The 18,704-nt window shown below is 43.0% G+C and overlaps 2 protein-coding genes across 3 annotated transcripts; both read right to left on the bottom strand.

Annotated features, from left to right (window-relative positions):
- Positions 1–319: 319 nt before the first annotated feature.
- Positions 320–7,923, bottom strand: LOC111964006 (uncharacterized). Its single transcript, XM_023987642.2, has 16 exons — positions 7,234–7,923; positions 6,865–7,108; positions 6,116–6,293; positions 5,775–6,009; positions 5,473–5,567; positions 5,154–5,353; positions 4,878–4,956; positions 4,382–4,560; positions 3,823–4,152; positions 3,294–3,692; positions 2,961–3,164; positions 2,802–2,862; positions 2,476–2,692; positions 1,895–1,972; positions 1,684–1,771; positions 320–1,560 (listed from the first exon to the last, which is right to left on the bottom strand). The coding sequence occupies exons 2-16, from the start codon at positions 7,068–7,070 to the stop codon at positions 1,476–1,478; spliced, it is 2,634 nt and encodes an 877-aa protein (XP_023843410.1). The 5' UTR covers positions 7,071–7,108; positions 7,234–7,923; the 3' UTR covers positions 320–1,475.
- Positions 7,924–8,007: 84 nt separating this feature from the next.
- Positions 8,008–17,472, bottom strand: LOC111964007 (zinc finger MYND domain-containing protein 19). Of its 2 annotated transcripts, none has more exons than XM_023987644.2 (6): positions 17,258–17,472; positions 10,647–10,706; positions 10,384–10,490; positions 10,082–10,222; positions 9,724–9,904; positions 8,008–9,475 (listed from the first exon to the last, which is right to left on the bottom strand). In XM_023987644.2, the coding sequence occupies exons 1-6, from the start codon at positions 17,306–17,308 to the stop codon at positions 9,332–9,334; spliced, it is 684 nt and encodes a 227-aa protein (XP_023843412.1). In that variant the 5' UTR covers positions 17,309–17,472; the 3' UTR covers positions 8,008–9,331. The 2 variants fall into 2 exon arrangements, with proteins under 2 accessions (XP_023843412.1, XP_070299690.1); XM_070443589.1 differs by lacking the exon at positions 17,258–17,472 and adding an exon at positions 13,768–14,558.
- Positions 17,473–18,704: the final 1,232 nt, after the last annotated feature.

Raw genomic sequence — 18,704 nt, 5'->3', positions numbered from 1 at the left:
TTCAGTCTTCCCAGCCTGGTGCAAGTCTACAATTTTGTTTCTGGTGTCCTTTGACAGCTCTTTTGGCTTGGCCATAGTGGAGTTTGGAGTGTGACTGTTTGAGGTTGTGGACAGGTCTTTTATACTGATAACAAGTTCAAACAGGTGCCATTAATACAGGTAACGATGGGAGACAGAGGAGCCCTTAAAGAAGAAGTTGCAGGTCTGTGAGAGCCAGAAATCTGCTTGTTATGTTTAGGTGACCAAATACTTATTTTCCACCATAATTTGCAAATAAATTCATAAAAAATCCTACAATGTGATTTTCTGGATTTCTTTTTCTCATTTTGTCTGTCATAGTTGAAGTGTACCTATGATGAAAATTACAGGCCTCTCTCATCTTTTTAAGTGGGAGAACTTGCACAATTGGTGGCTGACTAAATACATTTTTGCCCCACTGTATGTTGAAAATGTTTTTGGGAAATGCGACAGATCATTGGGGATCATTCAATATTCCCTTTCCTTTGTTGTTTAGTGAAATCATCCCATGTGAAGAGTCAACTCATTTAATTTAAGTTCAATTCGTAACTAAATCGTTTTTTTATTGGAAAGATTTAATAATTTGCAATTATGTCTACTGATGACAAGGTAAAGGGTTTATGTTTCTGTCTCCATATGATATGGTAAATATATCCAATGCAAAAAACATCTACATTTAAATGGTATTAATATTAATTTGCTTATATTTCAGTTCATTCCCATATAGTCCCGTTAATTCCCATGGAAAGTTTCCACTTCTGTATATTCCCCAAAATGTGCAACCCAAATTGAGATGGTTGCTTGATGTTGAATATGTCCTCTAAAATGTCTCTGGTTACAACACAGGCACAACTACACACACACTAGTAAAAAAATGAAGGGGCTGGATAATCCAACAATAACGGCAGAAAAAAATACATTTCATCATCCAGTTTTACATTTCAAAACAGAATGTGTGTCTTCTGAGCTGCAGCGGCCACCAATATGTTGCATAAAGGTTGAAGGAGTAAAGAGAGAGATACATTACTGTATTCTATTTTGGGGACAGAAAAATCTTTTGTTTGGTGGGATAGTTTATTTTCTGCTGAGTAATACTTTTTTACCATATGATTGATGCAAAAATTAGGATCTATGACTTGAGTTTCACTCATTTAACATCAGTGATTTGAAACAAACATGGGCATCAAAATAAACAAAACATTTAAAAAAACGGTCATTAATACTAAATAACAAGCCTGTAACAGTGTTGATTATTACATTTTTCCATTCACACAGTCTTTATGAAAATCACTGGTATTGAGACATTGAGACGAGCCCCCAAAACCCATTCTCCGAAGAAGCACCATTCTCCGAAGAAGCACCATTCTCTGAAGAAGCACCATTCTCTGAAGAAGCACCATTCTCTGCTTGTTTTAGATTTTTCCGTGTAAACCCATGCTTTCCTCTACGGATCATTATCAGCTTAGCTTGGTCCAGTTTGTTGTTAGGGGATGTCTTCCTCTGATTTCGCTCTGCACTCTTGGTCCTGTCAAAAGCCTTGTCCTTTGACAGAGATTGACACAGACAGAGGGTTAGGGTTACAGGAAGGGATGTTAAGGCAGAAAAACAATATTGAAAGACAGCAGAGCATTCAAGTTCCAGATAAAAAGTCAACAGAACCCCTACCTGTCTCTCAGCAGCTTGTCTTTATAGTTTCCTGTCCAGTCCAGTTGTGGGTAGGAGGGAGGAATGGGATGGACTAACTTCACTACATCTGTTGTATGTACCACCACAAACAGACATAAACACAAGCACAGACATAGACAGAAACAGATTTGTGTGACAGGAATAGTGCATTTGTGTTGTTGCTAATGTTGCTAACATGTAACATATTCACCTATATGATGGGGGATACAGGGGAGTTTTCCTCTGTCTCTAGGTCCTCTTCTGAGAGCACTCCACTGGAGAAGCATCCCTGGGGTTATACAATAGGTGCACCATTACACATGACCAGTGAAGCCTCTATCTATTTGACACACAAATATAACCTACCTGGTAGTCTCGACCCTAGGAAACAGCAGTGACTAGGTTGTTTTCAATTACTCTTTTGGCAACTTCAATAAAGTTGTTTTTTTTATCCGGGGAGGGCCCTCTTCAGACAGACAACACTCCCAACAAATCACGAGGAAAACATGCCAGAACGTCACAATTTGAAAACAAAGTTTGCAGGCCAAACCTTTGCTGTGGTTTTAATTGATGCAAATTAGCCACTTGCAAAATGAACTCATTCAAAATAATGTCTGTGATCTCCATCTTGCTAGCTACTATTTTCTATTTTATTCAAGCGGATAAGGTAGTGGCATAGGCAGTGACGTAGCTCCTCTATGCCAAACTGACGTTCTATTACGTACAAACGTGTTAAGCCGGAACATTAGAAAATTGTGGGAGACAACCAGGATGTCTAGACAGACTACCTACATGGGCTTATTTGGGCCCTGAGGCATGAAGGGTCTAAAGGCTGGTCCAGGCCACGGTGGGACTGCCTCTCAAGCAGGTTTTCCTCAGTCTTAGCCTGGAGATGGAGCAGGGGCCGGACTGGAAGCCCAGCAGGGCAGACGGATACTCCTGCCCTCTCTTTGGCTCTCCTCCACAAGGCCTTTGCATCATATCCATTCACCAGCCCCATGGTCATCATCTAGAACAAAGAAATAGAGTAAAACAGGAGAAATCATTAGTACTTGGATTCCCCCCAAAATTGCTTTGTTACTGCACTGTCTAAGATATCAAAGTGTAGGTAGGCCTACCTCAGATGATTCCATTTTGCTGTTTTCACAGCCAGCAAATGAAGTGGAGACCAAAGGTTGCCTGGAGGAAGGAAAAGAAAAGGACATAAAATCACACAACAAATCRACACGTCAAGATGATCTCTCATATGACATAGCTTCGTTTCAGATAAGGGTAACCTGTGTCTCTCTCTGTCGTGATCAGTCCCTCTGTATCGCCTGCTGGACAGATGGACCTTGGTCAGATGGTCGTGTGCAGAGTGGGGTTTCTTGGCCTTTTCCCCYATCTCTGTGACCTTTCGTCTGACCTCTGTTGCCTCTGTGACTGATGGGGGTGATGAAGGAGTCTTAGGAGGAGGCTGACGGCTGGAGGAGTACAGACACCTGATAGGCAGCCAAACGGACAGAATATAACAAACTGTGGCTTGTGATACGGCACCCTGTCAATGGATAGATTCAGTCACACAAGCTACATGTTAGAGATAATAATCTGATTGTCTCTCCTCTTCTCACCTCTGTGTGTATGGGTACTCGTCGCGAGCGGTCCTCTTAGTGACAGACTGGCTCTGAGAGCGCCCTCTGGTGGTGATGGCCGTTACATTACAGGTGTAGGCCGTGTTGGCGGCCAGACGGCGGGCAGTGTGAGCACGCGCCGTGCCCAAGTAAGCCACGCGACCGTTCAGCCTCAGCTCGTAGTTGAACAGGCGACCCAGGGGCACCAGGGGAGCCCCCCACATGATCTGCAGCTCATGCCTGCCCAGCACCACCATGGTCAGGCCGCTGGGTGCGTGGTCCTGGTCCTTGGCTGTACGGACCTCCACCTCCGCACAGGGGCCCACCTCTTCCCCAGGACCCAATGCGCACACACCCAGCTGGAAAAGGGTTCCCGGGGACAGACCACCCACTACAGCCCTGGCAAATAACATAATATAAGTTTAGTGTTATGGTTAATATGCCAGGCTTTTGTGTGGAGGATGATGATAACTCTTTACTCAAAAGAAGCTGTTTAAAAAAGGACATTGATTGTTACAGCATCATTTACCTCAGCTCTGTTGTGGTATCTAGTAGTGTTTCCCCACGATACAGCTGATACACCTGGGGCTTCAGCTCACCCGCCGGCGCAACCCAACTCAGTCGCACATGAGAGGCTGTGCATCCAATCACGCGCAGCTTCTGTGGAGGACCAGGCCTTGTCCCCGTCTCCTCTGATTCTATGACCAATAGCACAGGCTCGCTGCAGGGGCTGGTGTCTCCATCAGCGGAAGAGTGGATCAGTCGGAGTGAGAACTCATGTCCAGGGTTGAGGACTGATACTGGTAAAGTCACGTGACATTGGGTTCCACGATACAGAACTGTCTCTCTGTCCAGAAGGCTGAGGACAGTAAAAGAGACCACATATCAGCTTATTGGTAAAAAGTATTTTTAGTATTTGTTCGTTGTTTCTGCAATTCTATGTTAAATGCCAGTATGCCACAATGTAAAATAGGTTGTTTGTTAGCACACTGATATTTTCTGGTTTCCTCTAAGAATATTATGAGAGGGTGTATTTGGTGAAAAGGTCCCTATAATAATACTCCTTAACATTCCTGCATCCAGCTGACCTGTAAGTGACCTCTAGGCCACTCTCAGGGAAACACTTCTCCCATGACACAGTGCAGGCCCCAGATGGGAGGCGCCTAGTTGTCGGGGGCAATGGCTTGACAAGTGGCTCCAGCTTCCTAAGACATGAGGTCACTTCCTCCCTGAGATCCTTGCCAATGGAGAGAGAGCTGGAGAGAGACTGGAGGAGAGAGTCAGAAAGGGATTGAGTCAATGTAATGAATGCAAGTAAGACAATTTAATTTTCAGCAATTGCTTTTGTCATTTTAATGTACAGTTATACCACCAACAATTGATAACTGTTAATGGATGTTGACATACATAATACAACTTTTGTATAGTAATATGATTGATGTAGTAATAGACATCCTATTGATATTGAAAAAAATATCTATAGGCTATGTAATAACTGACCAACCAAGCAAACACTGCATTCCAGGCACATTAGCATAAACTGGTTCAACAGAAATGCTCCAGAGAGTAGTGTAATAAGACAACCTTCAGTCGCTCCCTCAGAGACCTGTGCTCTCGCACGTGTAACACTCCAGCCGGTCGTGACACGAATACGTTCACTGCCCTGTGAGACAGAGAGAGGGACGGCAGGGTGAGGCGCTGTGCTTCAGCTAGCTACCTAACCTGGCGTCACTATGATAGATTGTGAAATATGTTCTATGTTCTCTAGTGGTACAGTGACAGTGAGACTATTAATGCTTCTTGATCATGGAAGGAGTTAAGCCCTAGGGTGCAAGATGGAGGAGTGAGTGACATACGTACATGGCAGCAGACCAGGCACTGTCCTGGTCTTCTGTTTGTAAGCGGTAAAGAAGAGCATCAAGAAGGCTGGGAAGGGATGGGCTACCCAGCACCAGAGCGTGTCCATCTTCTTCTGTTACTAGGCAACTCAATGCAAAACAGGCTGTCTGTCCTGCCTCTGGCCCAGCCACCTCACTCATGAGGGCTTGTAGACTGTGAACCTGGAGAGATGAAAAAAAGTACAAGACCCTTTTGAATGACAGAGCTTGGTGTGGATTCAAAATCGACTCTTTATTCCACCATCCACTGTTCTCCCCAACAGATGTGTACGGTGTCTTACCAGTTGGTACTCTGGCGCAAATTTCAGAATGAGACTCCTGCCTCTTTCACTTCCACACAGACGACCCAAAGCAAAGGCTGCATTCATAGCAGTGTCTATTACAAGTGAAAAACAGCCATTAGAAGCTAAACGTTTATCTGTCAAACAAGAAAACCTGTCACTGTCAACATTTGACGAAACATCCCGACTAGCGAAGCAATAAAACCATTCCTACTGTTATTTTGGGTTCAATAGTGCAGAGCATTGGCAGCACTATGTTTTGCCACACAAGACCTTATCCCCCTTGCGTCCTTAGCTCTGACCTGTATGGCTGTGTGCCAGGCATTGTACCAGGCAGCCCAAGGTGCTGGGGGCTGAGGGGTGGCGTAACAGGCCTTGGCAGGCCACATCACACAGGGACAGCCTGGCCAGGATCAGGGCAGCAGAGTTCACCATGCTCTCCGGTCCCTGGTCCAACAGGGTCAACAGGCTGGTCAAGACCTGCCCAAACACAGCCTGGTCTCTCTGTAGCCACCCACGTCCAGCCGAGCTCTCAACCTGAGAGAGAGGGATGATTCAAGACAGAGGGTCTCTGGTAAGGCTGCCACACACACACACACACACACACACACACACACACACACACACACACATACTCTATTACCAAAGAGGCTAAGGCACCAGCAGCATTCATTACAATGTCTGGATCATGTCTGGTTAGGAGCTGCCCTAGAGTCCCAACAAGGCTGTTGCTACCCTTTGGAGCATTGGCCTTGAGCTGCTGCACAACCTCCTCTCTCTCCACCAGGACTCCAAGAAGATAGGCTGCAGTACTGCAAAGCCTGAATGAGCAGGGGGAAAAACATTAACCACCAGTCAGTGTAAAGGCTGATATTAACATGCGTTTAGAGATTTACGTATATGCGTCTCGGAACCATGGTTGTGTAAATTACAAACAGCAGTAAACATGATTTTCTTTAGTAGTCACATTCAGTAGTCACGTTAAACTCAGGCATATTCAAGGGCAGCCAGCCTCCATATCACTTATTGGAGTTCAGGGTGGGGACCTTGCTGTTATGGGAACGCAAAGCGAGTCCCGTACAAGGCAGGGAAGACTTTTCCTCTCACTGCACAGGAGAGGATAGACAAACGCTTACTTAGAGGAAAGATGTGCATTTTGCTTTAGCAGCACAAACATTGATGTGCAGGGACTAATTACTTCTTTATTACAGTAAAAAAAAACATTGTACTGTATAGGTACACATACGAATACCATAATGCAGCCTTGATCACAAGGCATGTWTGCATGACACACCTTTAGGAATAGAGTACGTGATGGGTTGATTGAGAGCTCAGGGCAGTTATTTTGACAAAACTGTAACGTGTCCACAAGTAGTATCAATCTGCACTCACCATGAGTCTGTGGAGCTGAGTAAATATTCTAGTGTCCTGATGTAGCGCTCTCTCTTAGGAACTTTCAGTATCTCCACCACCAGCTGCTTTCTGCTCTCCTGAGCAGACCTACTCAGAACTTCCAACGCAGCCTTCACATGAGTGGGCTCCGGACACAGGAGCATGGACAGTGAGCTCTCTGAGTGACATTGGCAAGGACAGGCCATCAATTGTCAGGAGTGGTTTAATTTCAGGACTTCAGTGCCTTTTGGGGATAAAAGGGAGTCCCGAGTTAGGATTTGGTTATGATTGCCTGTGCAGCTCTCCGACGCGGTGTCCTTACAACAATACAAATGTAATTATATGAACATATAAGCTTGAAATACTCACCGGGTTGGTGCTAAGTGAGTTTTCAAAAAGTTGTGGTTCAGGTACAGACTTTATACATCCATATAAGCTGTCCAGTAAGTAAATCATAGTCCACTGGGCACAGCAGAGCAAGCCATTGTGTTCAAAGATTTGCAATCCATCCTTTAGCACGCCGGTAACACTATTTGAGCCTRTGGGCCAATTGTAACTCAACTAAGATAGACTTTTGTGACATTTTCTAGTAGCAGTGGTAGTGTTTCTCTAGCAATTTTTCCTTAAGCCGCTATTTCACATAGGCTCTAATTCAATATAGTGAGGGTTTCTCACTCCTCTGCCTGGGGTCGCTATGGGAATGTGAAGGAGAGGGGAGGGGATAACCGTCACAGGCTCCTTATGCTCCTATTTCTTGTCCCAGATAGCTGCACAGTACCAGACCAGCCCACTGATTACCATGGTGACGTTGAGTAAAGGTTATTCATTCCACTTTACTTAGACACACATTAAACTGTCCCGTCTGCTGTCCCTTTCACTTTTTCTTCTAGTTTATTCACACACCTGCTAATGGAAGTAAAGATCTACATTTGACAAGCTCCATAATAAATTCCAGACTATTATTTCCTGAGTCTAACCCTCATATGCAGCACCTTCAAATTGCCTGTGTCACACTGTTATTGTATCAGGCTAAGTGAACACATAGACCATTTCCCCGATATCTAAATGAACAACCAACAAATACTTTGAGGTGTCATACCATGAGGGCACCTTAAACTCCCACCACAGTCATACATCCATGGAAACCATTTTATTCTTTTATTTGATAATTTTACAGTGAAACAAGATAGCTAGTTATCCCCAACTGTACTCCTGTTCACATACTGTAGCTTTTTACTCTGTGATTAATGTTTAATTCTGTAAAAAAAAAAAAAAAAGTATAATTTTTACACCCAACAGTCAACTCTCCCTACCTCTAAACTCCCCCCATCTCTATGACAAAGGTAACGGTGGGGTGTGTTAAAACAATTCAGTGCACAGTGTTATGAACCAGTCCACATAAACTATCAACGTGTGCTGCATGTATTATGTCGGTCTGCTTGTTACATGCATTATCTGTGAGCTTGTCAGGATTCCTCATCGCCACCTGACACAACAGGAAGACAAACATTCAGCAGGTGTTCATCCATCACGCTTAGGGAGTGATCATTGGGCATAGAACAAATATCTCTGATGACTGACATGTAGAAAACAATGGAATTGAATTCGGGCCATTTCATACAATCCCAAGACCCGAACTGATGTAGCCTGTCCAATGGCCAACCTGGGTTTAAGTTTTTCCCAGTATATCCCTTGAACGTTAGTTAGCGTTAGTGACAGAGACTGTACTGTGTTTGTGGGCATCTGGAAGGGCAACCGACCAATCAGATTCATTCAGGGATGTTTAACACAGGAAAGTAACAATGCCTGATCAAGCCCAAAGTCGATGACCCCTTCCCAACAAAGAGGGACACTTTAAAAAAATATATATACACAGAACAAAACACCCTTCCCCCCAATGTTCAGCACTTCATCCATGTCCGTCAGTCCAAAATGGCAGCACACACAACACTGCTAGTGCGAAACAGCAAAGTAAATCTATCTGCTGTATGTTGGTCTTAGAGCATAACAAGGAGATGACAGTGTGTGCAGCAGAGGTCCAAGAAGTACAGTGAAAAGGTCCATGTCCCATTGTACCAGGTGAGCAGCAGGTACTGTCCTCCCTAGATCCCTGTACACGGCATTACAGGTTGCTGGGTGGCAGGAAGGAGAAAGCTGATGACGACAACTGTCGATAATCAATTGCTGTCCAAAAGAAGCAATTTATCCATGTGACATCATCTTACTCAAACATACAAATCCATAGCAGCAGGTAGAGCTCGAGGAGGATCTCCCTCTCCAAAAAAAAAATGATATATACACTTCCCCACCATCCCCATTGACATGTAAAGAAAGTATATGGAGATTCTTTTTTTTTTTTTTTACCCTACCAACCAACATTGTCCTCTCATCATTCTGTTGGCAGATTTTTTTCCCTTTGCACTTCAATCTTCCCCCCATTCCCCTATCCTGGTAGTTGATCCAGAGATCATCGCTCTGGTTCAGACTCCAGGGCCAGGACTCTTTTGCGCTCGCGGCACTGCTTCTTGTGGGCGGGCCAGTCCCTTTGCTGGCACTGAGAGCCACAGTAGCGAGCCACCTGACAGCGACCACAGATGTTGAACTCTCTAAGCTGTGGACAGATGGAGACAAAAATCAGACTGGTGGAAAAACACCTGTATGGGTTTTGTGACATTGTTCTGAGACTTCCATATTAAAATGCCTAAAAATAGCAACAATATCTATGTCAGCCTCGGAAGTAAATGGGATCACAGAAATCCTCAAAGCCATGTACTTCAATACTCCCTTGCCTACAGTGAAAGTATATGGAGGTTGAAAATAACTGAAGGTAACTGAATATATGACGGTAACAGTACGTACTCTCCTCTCGATGAGCGAGCAGGGTGGGTAGTGACACTCGTAGTAAGTACAGGAGCACTCCTCCTCCTCCACCAGCTCTCCATTGGCGTTGTAGTAACGGGTACGACTGAGCTCCAGGTACTGCTCCTCTACGGGGTCAGCTGGTACCTGCTGGATGGCCAGCCAGTACAGAGACTGCTCTCTACAGGGGGAGAAATAAAGACCGTTAACATACCTTTATGACAACTGAAACATTTAACGCACAAGTCATACTGAGCTAAGTCTGAATATTCTCGTCTTTCCTCAGTAAAGTGATGAATGCTAGGAGAGGGGAATGTAGCTCTAGTAATTGTAGTGGAGAAGTGCACAGCTGTAATACCTTTGTTTGCTGGAGATCTCCTCTGGTTTGGGGCTCCAGCCCAGGGGGACCAGTCGCAGGTTGTCCAGACGGTTATCCACTGTGACAGAGTTGATGTGGACAACTTGGAAGCTGGGAGCTATGCCTCCTCTGTGCTTCTCCCTGGAGAAACATTGAAATTGCCTTATGACAACCAGTCTGCCAGGGTCACACACAAATTGAACAATGGATAGTTTGTTTGATAAAAGGCAAAAAGCTGCCCTTACCAACAGACTACAATAATGTATTCAGGAGCAGATTGTGGGGATGGGACATCAACTCACCAGAGCAGCTCGTGCAGTGGCCTGCCAGCCCAGCGCCCTTTGCCAATGTCGAAGGCATAAGCAAAGATCTTTGCCCCATTGCCGTCTGCGTCGACATCCATGCGTGCCTGAAAAAATAACGGTGTGACATTTTTATATCCCAGACCATTTCTTCAAGAAAAGTCCAGCCGTTCTTTTGTTTTCTGGGGCCAGTCTCGTGTGGGAATGGTCTTTGACTAGAATGACCCTCACCACACCCTACTCGTAAATCCCCACCCTCTTACCTCGAAGGCATAGTTCTCCACCAATGGTATGTCCTGTTCATCGATCAGTGTGTACTTTGTCTGCAAAAGAAAGGACAGGTCACAACAGTGAGGTGTGACACGACACTGAACCATGTGACGGTATGAGGGCGTGAACGTTATTTATATTAAGGGATAACCCTCCCTGAAAGTATGAAAAAAAAAAAAGTGACACGACCCTATACCCAAAATAATAATTAAAACAAAGTGGATAGCAGAGAACATTTGCCATCACTTCTTGGACAGACCAGAGCCTTAAATACACAGTTTTATAAACTGTTCTTCATCCTGTATTCATTACATGCCAATGTAGGAATTTTGATAGTGCACAGGGCTGTGGGCCAGACCACCGTGGACAAGAGTAGGGGTGGAAAGATATCCTTCATAGTAAAAGCATTGCATGAATCGATCAGCATATTTGATGATATATAAATGGCATTTTATACAGTGCATTCTGAAAGTATTCAGACCCCTCAACTTTTCCCACATTTTGTTACGTTAGTCTTATTCAAATCTCAAATCTACACACAGTGCCCCATAATGAAGCGTAATGAAAGCGAAAACAGGTTTTAATAAATATTTGCACAGTTATTACAAATCAAGAACAGAAATACCTTATTTACATAAGTCTACAGATCCTTTGCTATGAGACTCGAAATTGAGCTCAGGTGCATCCTGTTTCCATTGATCATCCTTGAGATGTCCACCTGTGGTAAATTCAATTGATTGGACATGATTTGGAAAGGCACACACCTGTCTATATAAGGTCCTACAATTGACAGTGCATGTCAGAGCAAAAACCTAGCCATGAGGTCAAAGGAATTGTCCACAGAGCTCAAAGACAAGATTGTGTTGATGCACAGATCTGGGGAAGGGTACCAAAAAATGTCTGCTGCATTGAAGGTCCCCAAGAACACAGTGGCCTCAATCATTCTTAAATGGAAGAAGTTGGAATCTGAAGGAGTCTCAGACCACGAGAAACAAGATTCTTTGGTCTGATGAATGCCAAGCGTCACATCTGGAGGAAACCTGGCACCATCCCTATGATGAAGCATGGTGGTGGCAGCATCATGCTGTGGGGATGTTTTTCAGCAACAGGGACTGGGAGACTGGTCATGATCGAGGCAAAGATGAACAGCGCAAAGTACAGAGAAATCCTTGATGAAAACCTGTTCCAAGGAGCTCAGGACCTCAGACTGGGGCAAAGGTTCACCTTCCAACAGGACAAAGACCCTAAGTACACAGCCAAGACAACGCAGGAGTGGCTTCGGGACAAGTCTCTGAATGTTCTTGAATGGCTCAGCCAGAGCCCGGACTTGAACCCGATCGAACATCTCTGGAGACCTGAAATTACCTGTGCAGCGACGCTCCCCATCCAACCTGACATAGCTTGAGAGGATCTGCAGAGAAGAATGGGAGAAACTCCCCAAATACAGGTGTGCCAAGCTTGTAACGTTATACCCAAGAACACTCGAGGCTGTAATCGCTGCCAAAAGTGCTTCAACAAAGTACTGAGTAAAGGGTCTGAATACTTATGTAAATGGGAGTTTATTTTATACATTTGCTCCAACAAAATTCTAAAAAACAGTTTTTGCTTTGTCATTATGGGGTATTGTGTGTAGATTGAGGGGAGAAAAYCAATTTAAATCAATTTTAGAATAAAGCTGTAACGTAACAAAATGTAGAATAAGTCAAGGGGTCTGAATACTTTCCAAATGCACTGTAAATATGTCATGCAATTCTACATAATTTTTTAAATACCGCACAAATTACTGGCTAAGAATGGGCATAGATAAACACATAGGCCTATCATATTTCTCCAATGCCAAATCAGTGTGTCTTGTTTGCAACAAAACTGTCCCCGTTTGCAAATAATGAAATCTGAGACATCATTAGGAATCTGACCATGGTACTTTCAAAAGTTAGGTCTACCTTTCCACCCCAGACAGAGTAGGCCTACCAACGCAGAACAATGTAAGTTAACTGCTGGCTACTCTTCTTCCGTAAATTTACCAAACGAGAGAAGGTCACAAGTGTTTCCCTAAAAGCTGTCTGGGTTTAAACATCTTCAAATTGTACAGAAAGTGAATAGCTTAATCAATTGATAGTGACAGAATTAGATCACTTCCCAAGCAAAGCCTATTGTTTGTCTCCTCGGCTATTATAGGTTGTAGCTCAGCCTCTGAATGTCAAAGAAATTAAACAATGATATCCCCATATGCATCGGAGTCCCGTCTTTCCCTGGTATTTTACAGCTTGTTTCTAGCATAAAGCACTTAGATCACTTTATATAAATCGGATGTATTACTTTATTCAAAATCTTAAGCCTGTGCTTTTTGCTATTGTCTTTAATAAAAGGTTGGCCTATGGCATACCCTCTCAACTAGTCTTAGTTTTAACTTAACAGGCCTTAACTGACACGGAGGTAGGCCATTTAAAGAGTGCGTGAAGGAATTGACCGACAAATCTATGGCTATAGCAGCCTATAGCCTAATTTTGTTCGTCAAACCGGTAGATGGAACAAACTGTTATTTCTTAAATAGTAAGAAACAAGCGGCAACACAAAGCCCTCGTTATTAGTAAAGTCTAATTAAGATGTTGAAATGGATTATGCCTACTCTAATTTGCCTAATTTCAGCACCATGAGCTGTCCCATTTCCTATTGATCGTGCCGGGCTGCTGCTTCAAGATTCTTCACCACAATGTAAATTACTTGAATCTGGCTTATTGGGAGGTCAATAACTGATAAATAAATCATGGGCAAGAAACATTGGTACTACTATAATTATTAAAAACAATCTAAGTTTACCTCCATTCCTCATCTTCACGCTCTCCTTCTCAAACGGAACAGAATTTAGGCTATAGGATATAGGCTATAGGACGATTCAACCATGTACTCATCAGCAACCACAGCTAATGAAGTCACTGAAACCCTTAGAGTTGCAGTCTGTTTTGGAATGGGTGGCCAATAATAAACTGGTCCTGAACATCTCTAAAACTAAGAGCATTGTATTTGATACAAATCATTCCCTAAATTCTACACCTCAGCTGAATCTGGTAATGAATGGTTGAACAAGTTGGAGACTAAATGACTTGCTGTTACCTTAGATTGTAAACTGTCATGGTCAAAACATATAGATTCAATGGTTGTAAAGATGGGGAGAGGTCTGTCTGTAACACCACACTCCTGGAAGCTCTAGTTTTCTCATATCTTGATTATTGTCCAGTCGTATGGCCAAGTAGTGCAAGGAAAGACCTAGTTAAGCTGCAGCCACGCTTTGCCTTGATGACAGCGTTGCACACTCTTGGCATTCCCTCAACCAGCTTCACCTGGAATCATTTTCCAACAGTCTTGAAGGAGTTCCCACATATGCGGAGCACTTGTTAGCTGCTTTTCCCTTCACTTTGCGGTCCAACTCATTCCAAACGATCTCAATTGGGTTGACGTTGGGTGATTGTGGAGGCCAGGTCATCTGATGCAGCACTCCATCACTCTCCTTCTTACACAGCCTGGAGGTGTTGGGTCATTGTCCTGTTGAAAAACAAATGATAGTCCCACTAAGCGCAAACCAGATGGGATGGCATATTGCTGTAGAACGCTGTGGTAGCCATGCTGGTTAAGTGTGCCTTGAACTCTAAACAAATCACCAAGTGTCATCAGCAAAGCACCCCCAGACCATCACACCTCCTCTTCCATGCTTCACGGTGGGAACCCCACATGCGGATATCATCTGTTCACCTACACTGCGTCTCACAAAGACACGGCGGTTGGAACCAAAATCCAAAATTGACTCAAACCAAAGGACAGATGTCCACCGGTCTAATGTGCATTGCTCGTGTTTCTTGGCACAAGTAAGTCTCTTCTTCTTATTGGTCCTTTAGTAGTGGTTTCTTTGCAGCAACTCGACCATGAAGGCCTGATTTACATGAAGGCCTGATTCATTCTCCTCTGAACAGTTGATGTTGAGATGTGTCTGTTACTTGAACATTGAAGCATTTATTTGGGCTGCAATTTCTGAGGCTGGTAACTAATGAACATATCCCTCTGCAGCAGAGGTAACTCTGGGTCTTCCTTTCCTGAGGCGATCCTCACGAGAACCAGTTATCATAGCCCTTGATGGTTTTTGCGACTGCACTTAAGAAACTTTCCGGATTGACGGACCTTCATGTCTTAAAGTAATGATTGACTGTCATTTCTCTTTGCTTATTTGCGCTGTAATATTGCCATAATATGGACTTGGTCTTTTACCAAATAGGGCTATCTTCTGTATACCACCCCTACCTTGTCACAACACAACCGATTGGCTGAAACACATTAAGGAAAGAAATTCCACATATTAACTTTTAACATGGCGCACCTGTTAATTGAAATGCATTCCAGGTGACTATCTCATGAAGCTGGTTGAGAGAATGCAAAGAGTGTGCGAAGCAGTCATCAAGGCAATGGGTGGCTACTTTGTAGAATCTAAAATATATTTTGATTTGTTTAACACTTTTCTGGTTACTACATGATTCCATGTGTTATTTCACAGTGTTGATGTCTTCACTATTATTCTACAATGTAGAAAATAGCAACAAAAACAAAACTGGAATGAGTAGGTGTCCAAACTTTTGACTGGTATTATATATATTCTTTCTATCTCAATCATTATACATTTTGTTAACCTTAAAACTAAATGAAAATGATTTAAATCTAAAAGATCAAATTCAACCTGAGTGTCCTTCGATTGTGGGAAAAGGCCGCCCTTGATTCGGAATTATTCAAGTGGGGCCTTTCGAGCTGCCATGTTACCGAATGCTTCAAACAAAGCATTCAATGGGCACTTGAGGAGTTTTGGTTCCTGATTCAAAGGGAATACCCTGACATTTCCCTCAGAGGATTAAAACTCATGGTACCCTTTGCCATCGCATRTCTTTGTGAAGCTGGATTCAGCAGTGCTCTCATCTGCATTAAAACCAAATATCGATCCAGGTTCGATTTGACAGCAGAGACGAGGTGTGCACTGTTGACCACACCCACTGACTTTGAGAAGCTCTGACAACATGCATCATGCACACCCATCTCATTAGTGGTGGTGAGATATGAGACATTATGTAACTGACTGTCATAGCCCCACATTAAAAGTATGTGATCGTGAGCTGAGTAGACAATCAGAAATACTGCTAGAATGTTTTGCAATGGACTGCTGTAGCCACAAAATAAAAAAAGTTAACATTGGCTGTTAATTACAACAAAAAATTCACATGGATATTCACGCCCAGCAGAGAATGAGATGAGGGGCGGCATCGGGCACACATCAATATGTAGCAACTAATTGTAAAACAGAAATATCTAAATTTCATCAATTACATTACCCTCCCCTGGACTATATTTAAAAATATATACTAAACCCTCCCTTTGCCTTAAATGTAAAAAGCATGATGGGGTGGCAGGTAGCCTTGTGGTTAGTGTTGGGCCAGTAACCGAAATATTGCTGGATCGAATCCCTGAGCTGACAAGGTAAAAATCGGTCATTCTGCCCCTGAACAAGGCAGTTAACCCACTGTTCCTCGGTAGGCCGTCATTGTAAATAAGAATCTGTTCTTAACTGACTGCCTAGTTAAATAAAACAAATAAAATAATGGCCCTTCCCCATTTTCCTTCAGGTAACCATTCTCTAAGTGTCGACCCATCCCTAATTAAGACCACGAGTCAAGTTCGATTTGCTTTGAGTAAGTTAGCAATCACGAAACAAGCATTTTGGGAAGGCATAGCAGTGGCATGCAACAGCACCGCATTGTGGTGTTGACTAATGTTCCTGGGGGTCACTCCATAACACGTGATATGTCCAAGTGGTTCTCATTTATAAGGGACACACCCATTTCAATGTTCACCAACTGCCCTCAGTGCTAAAACTATGGCTAAAAGCAAGAGGGCCCCTAAATATTCAAGTCACTGTTCAAATTCGTCAGGTAAAAGTAGATCATGATGTAGCTATTGTCACTAGCTAGACACCCCCCCCCCCCCCCACTAACGTTAGCTAGCCCTAGTATCGTTACATGTCAATAATGATGCCACATAGGATTTGTATCAGCCTTCAAATGGTAAGACAAAAATAAGCTCGTTTAAAAATACCGTTGGCAAAACATGCCGGTGTTCAATCACGTAGCAAGTGGTTCCTGGATAGAGCGATCCAATGCAATGGCTTCCTCATTAAGACTAGAGCCTTGGAATAACTATCTATACCAGTTAGCTAGCGTACATTATAATTGCTTTACCGTTAAAGTGTGCATTTAGATGACATATTTTAACTTTCAACATTCACCAAAGACATCGTTGCTTCCATAAATTAACTAACTACGAACGTCGGTGAAATCTAGCTAGCTATTAGTAATTGGCTTGAGCTGGGCGGCTTCGTGAGAAAACGAATTTAGCGAAACATTTGAGCCACCTAACGTTAGCTAGATAGTTAACTTATGTATGTTTTTCCGACAGGTATTCCAAATTAAAACATTTTCGATGCCATCACCTATCTCAACAAGCCATTTTGTAAGCGCTTTTTCTGATCCCCTCCCCTTCTTGTCGCACATGGCAGCCCTCGGATCCAGCTCACCTTCCCGGCCACACGGCCAAGTCGAACAATCCCAAGCTTGAAATCCGACATTGGAAGACCAGTCGATCAAGGGGCAAAATATGAGGCGATCTACACGTTTAAAACTCGTCAGGGCGACCCCCCAGCCCCGATGTACCGCCAGTTAAGTTAAACAGGGTCAATCGTTGCCCGATTCTGGTCCTCCCCACCCGCTAACAAAATCTCCATGACACACCACTGGATTTTGGGGAGGGACAAAGAGGCTAAAATATTTTCAACCAATGAGAATAGAGCTTTGAAAACCTTTGGTCCAATCCAAAAATCGTAACATTTTGCATTCTAATTCTCTTGACGTCCTATCCGATTCGCCAATCAAGACGGGGATTTCTTTGGAGCAACACCCAACCTCCATCACGTTAGCGTCTGTGCTATTTGGGATCCTTTGGACGTCCATGCCCTAAACCCTAACTTTAACCCTTACATGAACCATAACTCTTACCTAACATTAACCATGCCAGTTAACTAATGTACATTACAATCATAAGGATCCCGGTGAGATCTGCGTGACATTTTGATAACCGTGTGAATCTCGCTAGGCCAAGGTTACTTATCAACATATTTGCCTATATTTACCCCCAAAAATGAAATACTGTTGCTATCATAAAGAACTACAAATGCCATGATGAACTGGACAAGACTGCCAAATCGACGCAAAGGTAAGAAACTCTGGATTAAGAAATGTTAGCTAAATTTAMTAATTAATAAATTGCCAAAATTTCTTTAAATTGACAATTCTGTTTACTGTCTTGTGCAAGTTGACACAATACCTGTTTTCAAAAGTTTCAGCTAGAGATGAGGTGCAGGGATTTGTAATCTTGCGTGATGTCTACTTTGATGCTAACTCTACTTTGATGCTAAAACGAGATCAGACTGAGAATAATCTTGACGTCAGTGGTCTTCAGATCGGAGAAGACGGATCTCTAGGTAGGATGATGTCAGAGTTTCTGACTTGTATTTCCGAATTGGATGACAGTTCAACCCGATTTTTCCCAGTCGGAGCACTTAAAAAAAAATGTATTTCTGTAAAAAATTGTATTTCTGTATTTTTTTCAGGGGGTGGATGTTGCTTCCATCAATGTAATTGTCTGCATAATTTACAATCCCCCATATATGTTTTGGGTATATATATATATACACACATATATATATATATATATAAAATTGGGGGAGAGATGGTTGGGTTTGCGGGGAATAATAAAGGAAAATATATTCTAAAAATGTATGTGTATATATATATACATAAATATACATATCTTTTTAGAATATATTTTCCTTTATTATTCCCCGCAAACCCTACCATCTCTCCCCCAATTGGAGTAAACTAATAAACAATAACACTTAGGCTTCTACTTCCAGCACATACATACTATATACATTTTACAGACACAATCTATTTTACAATGGTTAT

The sequence above is a fragment of the Salvelinus sp. IW2-2015 genome, linkage group LG5, assembly GCF_002910315.2.
Source record: "Salvelinus sp. IW2-2015 linkage group LG5, ASM291031v2, whole genome shotgun sequence".
Taxonomy (NCBI): Eukaryota; Metazoa; Chordata; class Actinopteri; order Salmoniformes; family Salmonidae; genus Salvelinus; species Salvelinus sp. IW2-2015.
This window is presented reverse-complemented; position numbering and strand designations above follow the sequence as displayed.